Source organism: Strix uralensis, chromosome 33, assembly GCF_047716275.1.
Source record: "Strix uralensis isolate ZFMK-TIS-50842 chromosome 33, bStrUra1, whole genome shotgun sequence".
Taxonomy (NCBI): domain Eukaryota; kingdom Metazoa; phylum Chordata; class Aves; order Strigiformes; family Strigidae; genus Strix; species Strix uralensis.
Genome location: NC_134004.1, coordinates 952431 through 961026, shown reverse-complemented (window position 1 = coordinate 961026; position 8596 = coordinate 952431). Strand labels below are relative to the sequence as shown.

The 8596-nt window shown below is 74.3% G+C and overlaps 1 protein-coding gene across 1 annotated transcript; it reads right to left on the bottom strand.

The window, feature by feature from the left end:
- Positions 1-988: 988 nt before the first annotated feature.
- On the bottom strand, positions 989-8470 carry LOC141936681 (dynactin subunit 2-like). Its single transcript, XM_074853832.1, has 14 exons — positions 8341-8470; positions 7307-7375; positions 4218-4314; positions 4058-4119; positions 3007-3105; positions 2762-2922; positions 2495-2642; positions 2344-2409; positions 2222-2260; positions 2022-2099; positions 1806-1877; positions 1593-1695; positions 1396-1496; positions 989-1309 (listed from the first exon to the last, which is right to left on the bottom strand). Exons 1-14 carry the CDS (start codon positions 8374-8376, stop codon positions 1232-1234), a joined length of 1209 nt encoding a protein of 402 aa, XP_074709933.1. The 5' UTR covers positions 8377-8470; the 3' UTR covers positions 989-1231.
- Positions 8471-8596: the final 126 nt, after the last annotated feature.

Here is an 8596-nt window from a genome sequence, read left to right as displayed (position 1 = left end):
GGCGCTCGGGCTGGTTTCCCCGGAGCCCTCACGGCCGATGCGGGTGGAAACTCCCGTGGCTGGAGCCCAGAGGGTCCGTGACCCCCCCGCAGCCCCTCGCTCTGCCCCTCCCCCGGAACCGGGATAAGGACAGGGAGGGGGTGACCCCCCCGTTATGGGCACGACTCGTTAGGGGAACAAAAACATCAATTTAATTCAAACACTGACAACAGCGTTTAAGGAACAGAGTTCTGCTCCCCCCGTGACCCCCACGGATGCAGGGGGGTCTCTGCTTCCCCTGTGACCCCCCATGGGTGCAGGGGGGCTCTGCTCCTCGTGCCCCCCCCAGCAGCCATCCCGCCACGGCTCTGGGGTGCCCCCCCCCGCACCCCGAGCTGCCCCGGGCAGAGTCCTGCTCTCAGCACCCGAGGTCGAGCAGTTGGGGGGGGGGGGGGGCGCCTGGGAGCCCCCCCGCCCAGGCAGCGCTGCCGGGGGTGCCGGGCTGGGGGAGCGGCGGGGGGGGGGCGCGGGGGGGCCCTGAGCCGCTGTGCCATGGCAGGAGGGGAGCGGCGGGGGGAGGACGGGGCGATGCTGCCCCTGAGCCCGGGGTGGGGAAAACCCTCGAGCCCCGGCACCGGCTGCACATCCCCAGCGCGGGGGGGGCGGGGGGGGCATTACCCCGCCCTGCACCCCCGGACCCCCCCCCAGCGCTCTGAGCCTCAGCAATAATCATCTCCCCCAGCCTGGGGGGGCTGCACGCCCCTGCCCCGAGCTACCCCCACCCCCTCGGGGTCGTCCCCATTCCCCCCCCACAATCCCCGGCCCCACGGGTGACGAGGAGACGTTCCCCCGTGGGTCGCAGCTTCCCCCAGAGCCGTTGGATTTAGTGCCACCAGGAGGCTGCGGGGGGGGTGAGGGGGGGGTTACGCACCGTTCAAAGCCGCATTTGAACCCCCGCGGCTGCGCCCCACTCGCGCCCCACAGCCCCGAGGAGACGCCGACACGGACACGCTGTGAGCGGAGCTGTTTATTGGGGGAAATGCGGGGGGGACGGAGCCCCCCCCTGCCCCGAGGTGGGGAGGGAGGGGCAGGGAGGACGCCCCAAAACCCCGCGCGGCGCAGGGGGGCAGAGCCAGGGGATGTCCGAGCAGCGGCTGGTACCTGCGGGGGGCAGGGAGCGACCCCCGGGGGGGCGCAGGGCCCGCGGGGGGGGCGGGGATGCCCGGGGGGGGCCGGCTGCGGGGGGGGGCTCTCACTTCTGCAGCCGCTTGATGCGGGCGTCGATGTCGGCGAAGTTGTCCTCCACCACGGCCAGGTTTTCCCTCATGGTCTTTCTGGACCTGGGCGGGCGAGCGGGGCCGGGGGTGAGCGGGGGGGGCGCGACGGGGCCCCCCCTGCACCCCGGCGGGGGCTGGCGGCACCCACCTCCGCCAGCAGCACGGCGTTGTCCTTGAGAGCGCCGGCGATCTCCTGCTGCGTCGTGTCCAAGTGCACCAGCACCTGCCCGAACTGCGTGGCTGCCCGCGACGGGAGGAGGCAGCTCAGGGCCGGGGGGCAGCGCCGCGGCCCCCCCCCGCGGCCCCGGCCCCCCCCGGCCCCCCCAGCCCCCTCACCTTGCTCGTGCAGGTCCCTGAGGGTCACCAGCCTCTGCACGACGTCGGGCAGGGTGCCGGCCACGGCGTCCCAGCGCTGCATCGTCTCGTAGATCTGATGGATCTGGGCACCAAGGGGGGGTCAGCACCGTCCGCAGGGGCGGGGGGGGGCTCCATGTCCCCCCCCCCCCGCCGCACCAGGGCTGCCTTTGGGGTCCCCCCGCCAGCTCTCACCTTGCTCTGGGTGTCGGCATCTTGCACCGTTGCCTTGTGCTTGGCGATTTCGTTCACCTTCCCCAGGACGCTCTGGGGAGGGGGGGGCAGCAGCGTCAGACCCCAGACCCGGCCGCACTCGCCCCCCATCCCGCGGCCGTGGCCAGCGCTGGCCCGTGGCTCCGTCGCGGCCGCCAGACCCCCCCCGCGCGGGTCCCTCCTGCCGCCCCCCCCCACCTGCAGCCGGGCCTCCACTTGGTCCAGCACGGCCACGTCCAGGACGTTGACCTTGGCCTGCAGCACCTGCACGGTCTCCTGGGGACGGGGAGCAGGGTGAGGGGGGACGGGGCAGCCCCCGCCGCTGCCCCCCCCAGTGCTGCGGGCACGGCCGGGGGGGACGGGGACCCCGCGTGCCCCCCCCGCCCGGCCGGACTCACCACGAGGCTGGTGCCCTTCAGCCCCACCAGCAGCGGGTTCTGCGGGGAAGAAACAGCGTCAGGGGGGGCAGGAGGGGGGGGGGCAGGAGAGCGGCGGGGCAGGAGCCCCCCCGGCCCCTCACCTGGCTCTCGGGCTCGAACCGCACCGTCGCCTCCAGCTGTGCCAGGCGCTTCTCCAGCTCCGCCACCTGAGGGAGGGGGTGAGGGAGGGGGTGAGGCATCGGGACCCCCCCGGGGGGGGCAGGCGCGGCTCCCCGCCCCCCCCGCGCTCACCTTGGCGCTCTGGGCAAAGTGCTCCTGCTCCGGCCGCCAGTACAGCTCGAAGGTGACGGCGTCTGCGGCGGGGGCCGGCCCTTTGGGGGGGCTCTTCCCCGGCCCCCCCTTGCTGCACTTGGCCACCTCCAGCTGCTGCAGCAGGCGCCTGCGCAGGGGAGAAGGTGGGCGCGGGGCCCCCCCCGCCCCCAGTCCCACCCCCGCGGGGACGCCGGCGTCTCCCCGCGCTCCCCCGCCCGCGGCCCCGGGGCCGGGACCCCCACTCACTTGGCCAGGGCGCCCTCGGGGTCCGCGAAGTCCACGGCTGCGGCGGGGCCCAGCAGCTTCTCCAGGTGGCTGGAGACCAGCTGCTGCTTCAGGCCCTCGACCTGCCGCGCCAAGGCCATGGGCGTCAGCTCCTCCGCCGCCGCCGACTCCTTCACCGTGCTCTGGGGGGGGGGAAAGGGGGTCGGTCACCCCCGGGACAGCCGAGCGTCCCCTCCCCTCCCTCCCCAGGGCAGGGGGATGCTCACCTGGATCTGCTCCACCTCTCTGACCAGCTCCTGCACCTCGTGCTGCAGCCGCTGGTACCGCTGCTGGGGCGTCTCTTTGGCACCAAGACCCTCGCCCAGCTGCAGAGAGAGGAGCGGGAGGTCGGGGGGGGCTCACAGCCCGCCCGCGGCACCAGGCAGCGGGGGGCGGCTTTGGGGGGGCGGCTGGACGCTGCTCCCCAGCTGCCCTCGGGGCCGCCCGTCCCTGCGCACAGAGGCAAGAAAAGGGACTGAGCAGGCAGAGGCCGCGGGGGAGGCCCCGACCCCCCCCGCAGGAGCAGCCTCACGGTCAGGGGCGCCTGGTCCTCACGGGGCCCTTCGGAGAGACCCGCCGGAGGGACCCGCAGCAGCACGGAGCAGCCCGGGGGGCTCCCGAGCGCCTCGACCCCAACGTGTCCCTCTCCTCCGAGGACCAGAGGAGCCCACGAGCAGCGGGGTCCGTGGGAGCTCGTCTGCGCCAGCAAGGAGGGGCTGGCTGGGGGCCTGGGGGGCAAAGGCAGCCGCCACCAGATGGGGGGGGGATGCTGAGGGCGGGGAGGGGGGGGGCTCGCAGCCCCGGGCTGCAGCGGAGCAGCCTCCGGCCTCCTCGAAGCTCTGCTGGGAAGGGTCCCCTGGCAGCGGGCAGCGCAGGGAAGAGGGGCCCAGGGAAGCTGCCCCATGCTCAAGGGTCACCTCCCCCAAGCCCCCGAGCGCTGCGTCCCCACGAGCGGCCGTCGGGCAGAAACGCCGGGAGGCTGCCACGGTGCTCAGGAGCTCCTGGCCACGGCCCGATGCGGGGAGGAAGGAGGCAGAGGCTGGGAGGAGGAGGAGGAGGAGGAGGAGGAGGAGGAGGAGGAGGAGGAGGAGGAGGATGAGGACGGGGATGAGGAGGAGGAGGAGGAGGAGGAGGAGGAGGAGGAGGAGGACAAGACGCTGCCCGAGCAGCCAGGGACGAGGCTGGGAAAGCCAAAGCCCAGCTGAACTCAACCTGGCCAGCGAGTGGGGACGAGGGACCCTGCACTGGGGGGGCACATCCACACCCCTCTGGACTCACAATTTCGTACTCCCCAGACTCGTAGCCCGTCGTCCTGGGCTTATTGATGCGATCGGAGAAATCTGGAAGAGGAGGAGCAGCGTGTCACCCCAAAACAGCCAGGGGGGCTGCGCCCTCCCTGGGGCCGGCTCAGGCTCCCCACAGCCCCCCCCCGGCTCACCCACTCCCTTGGTGCTCAGGCGCTTGTCCCTGAACTTCTCGTAGGCGGCGTTGGGGTTGATGATGAGGTGCTCCACGCTGGTGCTGCTGAGCTCCTCCTGCACACAACGCCCGGCGTCAGGGACGAGGCAGCCGCCAGGGTCTGTCGGCGGAGCTGCCGCCTCCCTGCAGCGCCGGCGGCCATCTGGGGCCGGCACCGGGGAGAGGGCGGACGGGAACGGAGCGGGGGGCCAAGACGGCCCCGTCCCCCCCGGACAGGGGCGCAGCCCCAGGGCCTGACCCGCCGCCACGGGACCCAGCAGAGGGGCTGCCGGGGCAGCGAGAGCCGCGCGGGACGCGCCACGGCCCCAGGACCCGGCGCGGGGCCGTCGCAGCCCTGGGCGGGCCCGGAGGGCAGGAAAACCCCCCCGGGGGCCCGGCAGCGGGGCCGGGGCTGCGGGCGCACACCCAGGCCGAAGCCTTTCGGCCGCCCCGCGACCAGCCTCGGGAGATCTGCCGCCGAGCCCACGCGCGTCGCGGGCAGCCGGGGCGGCCCCCGGCCCGGCAGGGCTGGAGCTGCCCCACGGCCGCGTCTCGGGGGGGCTCCCACCACCCGGGGGGCATCGGGGGGGGCGTTGCGGGACTTCAACCCCTCTGACACCAACGGGGCTTCGCCTGGAGCCGGGCAGGGCGAGTGCAGACGCTGAGACTGGGCTCTCCTCGCCCCCCGCCACGGTCGGGGGGGTCCCGGCCCAGCAGGGCCCTGCGGGAGGCACCCCAAGGCCCCCCCCGCCTGCTGCCCCTCCCACGGCAGCCCCTCTCCAGCGCCGGCACCCGGGCGCAGCCTGAAGCGCTTTCGGGGAGCCCTGGCGCGCTGCGGGCGGGCAAGGGGGGGTGAGAGGAGCAGCGCTGGCAGCGGGGGGGCCCGTCGGCTGCGGGGAGGCAGCGGCGAGCGCCCCGAGCAGAGCACAGGGTTCCAGCGGCCGACGGACGGGCTCTTACCAGCTCCTTGCGTTTCCCAGAGGTGAGAAAGTCAGAGCAAGGTTAGGAGGAGAGCGGGGAGAGAGAGACAAAAATCGCGTTAGAAGGTCTGTCCCGTGCGCGGCCGCCGTCCCTCGCGTCCCTGTGCCGGGGCTGCTGCCGGGCTGGTCCCGCCGGCCCCGGGCCGGGGCTCCGGAGCCTCGCGGGACGTGGGGGCTGCCAGCGTGGAGGCGAGGGCAGCGGCGGGGGCAGCGCCTGCCAGGGCCGGGGCAGCGGCCGGCTGGACCCCTCGGCCGGGCACCCCGGGGCAGCCGGGGGGGGCATCCAGGGCCACGCCGGTCGCGGCCACCGCGAGGGTGGTCACGGTGCCCAGCGCGGGCGCGGGAGCAGGATGCGGCCGCAGTCTGGGGGCGACGCGGCCGAGCCCCCGCGCTGACAACCTCCCTCCAGCTCCGGCTCTTCTCCTCCCCGCGGGGGAACGTGAGCAGGGCCCGGGGCAGGACGGGTCCCCACGCAGCAGCCCAACGCCCGGCGGGTCCCCGGGGCGGGAGGGGGGCATCGGCTGCGCTCTGGGGGGGCGAAACCCCGGCGGGATGGCAGCGACCGGCCCCGGGCAGCTCCCGGCACAGCCGAGACACGTCGGGGGCGGCCAGGGGGTCCCTGGGGGTCCCGAAGGACGAGGAGGGCAGCGCGTGCAGGCAGGCAGGGCGGACGCAGAGCGGGCAGGGGAGAGCAGGGAGGCGGCAGCAGCAGCACGTCGCACCCCGGGACCCGCAGCCGCCGCCGGCTGCCTCCCCTCCGCCCCACAGCGCCGGGACCACAGCCGGCACCGGCCCACGCAGCCACGGGCAGCGGCTACGGGACCCCGGGCACATCCGCCGCATGCAAAATCAACCCAAAGGGCAAAATCAACCCAAAGGGCAAAATCAACCCCCAAGGACATGCAGAACCAGAAGCAGCGAACGGGCTTACTTGTGCAAACTAGTGTCCAGGCAAGTGGGGAGCAGGGAGGGGAAGAGCGGTGGGAAACTCAGGTCAGTTCAGCGCGCGAGAGCCAGGAGACGCAACAAAGCTGCGCGAGGGGCTCCCGGGAGAGGAGACGACAGCGATTAAAACCCAGCGACCCTTCGCCTCCCGCCTGCAGCGAGGCTGCGCCAGGGAAAGCACCGGGGGAGCCACCGCTGCCGCGCCGCTCTACTCTCGGGACCCTTTGGGCCTGACCGAGGCCGGACGGGGCAGCTTTGGGGGGAAACAGCCCGTTTCAGTCCCTCTCGCCGCCCTGCCCCTCGCCAGGGATCTCTCTGCCCCCCTCGGAGCTGGGGTCGGGTGCCCGGCGCGCCCCTGCCCCGCGTGCAGCGCACGGTGCCGCGCCAGCCCGGGCGTGGGGGGCTGCGCCGACCCCGCGTCCCCCCCAGCCGCCGGCAGCGCCGCGGGGAGAAGCCGGGTCTCAGCTCCGCGCCGCCAAGGCCCAGCTCCCCCCCTCCCCGCCTCGGCCCCACCACCAGCGCGTGGCGGCCAAGCGCCGTTCGGGCCGTGATCCACGAGCACCCGTCAGCCTTCGGCCTCACCAGCGGAGCCGGGGGGCACCGGGCAGCCCCGGCCGTGCCCCCCCGGCGTCCCCCCACCTCAGAGCCACCGCGCAGCAGCCCCACGGAGAAGGGCCACGGCCTGGGGGCGACGGGCTCCGGGGCTGCGCTGCGGGACCCCCCCCACCACGTTCGGAGCTGGTTTATGGGGGTGAACCCGCCCCCAGCGCCCCCCTCGTCCTCCCTGCGCTGCCCCCCGGGCACTGCCCGTGCAGAGCCACCGGGGACGGGGGGGGCTGGCCAGCCCCCGCTCCCTTCTGCTGCCCTCGGCCGCGTTACGGAGGATGGGGACACCGGGGACGGGGACACCCCCCCTGTGTGGGGTGGGGGCTGTGCCCTGCCCTCGCTTCCCCCCCCACAAAGCACCGGCCGGCTGAGAGATGGGGGTGGCGCGTGGCTGGGACTCGTCACCGTGGGGGGGACGTGGCACTGCAGGGGCGTGTGCGGGGACAGGAGCCATTTCCCCTGCCACGGTGCCGTGGGGCTGTGGGAGGGGGCACGGGCACAGTCACTCGCGCCCCCCCGCGGCACGGGCAGGCCTCACCGCCTCGAACTCGGCCTGGTCGTCCTCGGACACGTCGCTGGTCTCATAAACGTCCGGTTCGTTCCTGGCCTGGGGCACAAACGGGCTCCGCTCACTTCCCATCCAACACCCCACAACTGCCCCAAACGGCTGCAGACCCCCCACAGCCACCTGCCCCCACACCCCCCATCTCCCCAGAGACTCCACAGCCCTTCTGGACCCCCCTGACGGCCCCAATCACCCCACTTACACCCCACTTGCTACTCCCAACCCCCCCACAGGTGCCTGTTCCCCCCCAGTGCCCCCCAGCTCCCCAAACACCCCACCTACAGCCCCAGCCTCCTCTGATCCCCCCGGACACCCCAAACGCCTCCAATCCCCCCCCCAGACCCCCCTCTAACACCCCCAGTCTCCCCACATGCCCCATTTACTGACCCAGAGCCCCCCAATCCCCTCAGACCCCCCAAACCCGTCCCTTCCCCTCAGTCCCCACACCGACCCCCAGCTCCCCCTCACCCCCCCAGTTCCCACAGACCCTCTTGATCCCCTCACACCTCCCAACCCCCCCATTACCCCAAGACTCCCCCGACCCCCCCCAAACCCCCATTACCCCGAGACTCCCGCGACCCCCTCAGCTCCCCTTCACCCCCCCAGACCCACCCCGATCTCCTCAGGCCCCCCCGATCCCCCTGACCCCTCATTCTCCCCCAGGGCCCCCCGGTCCCCTCAGGCCCCCCCGATCTCCTCAGACCCCCCCAAATCCCCCTGACCCCTCATTCTCTCCTCAGATCTCTCCCGATCCCCTCAGACCCCCCCAAATCCCCCTGACCCCCCCCGACCCCCCCCGTTCCCTCAGACCTCCTGACCCCCCCCAGACCCCGCCGATCCCCTCAGAGCTCCTCAGCACCCCCCTGACCCCCCCCAGCCCCCCTCATTCTCCACCCGGCCCCTGCTCTCCTCACACCCCCCAGCCCCCCCCGATCCCCTCATTCTCCCCGAGGCCCCCCCGACACCCCCAGACCCCCCCGATCCCCCCGGGCCGGTCCCGCACTCACGATGCCGGGCAGGTCGGCGTACTTGGGGTCGGCCATGGCCGGGGGGCGGTACCGGGGGGGGCGGTGAGGGGGGGTCGGTGCCGGGGGTCGGTGCCGGGGGTCGGTGCCGCGGCCGGGACGCGCCGGGCAGGGGCGGGGCCGGTCGGTCCCGATCTCGCGAGAGCAGCGCGGGGGGGGGCGGGGAAAGGGAGCGCGGGGGGGGCGGGGCTTGAGCGGGGTGGAGGGGGAGCCCCGGGGGGGGTCGCCGGGGGGGTCA

Coding starts and splice junctions, on each gene's coding strand:
- LOC141936681 (XM_074853832.1), bottom strand. CDS start 8,376: ATGGCCGACCCCAAGTACGCCGACCTGCCCGGCATC. Junction 7,376..8,340: donor ACGCCGACCTGCCCGGCATC/GTGAGTGCGGGA, acceptor TTTGTGCCCCAG/GCCAGGAACGAACCGGACGT. Junction 2,923..3,006: donor GAGAGGTGGAGCAGATCCAG/GTGAGCATCCCC, acceptor CCCCCCCCCCAG/AGCACGGTGAAGGAGTCGGC.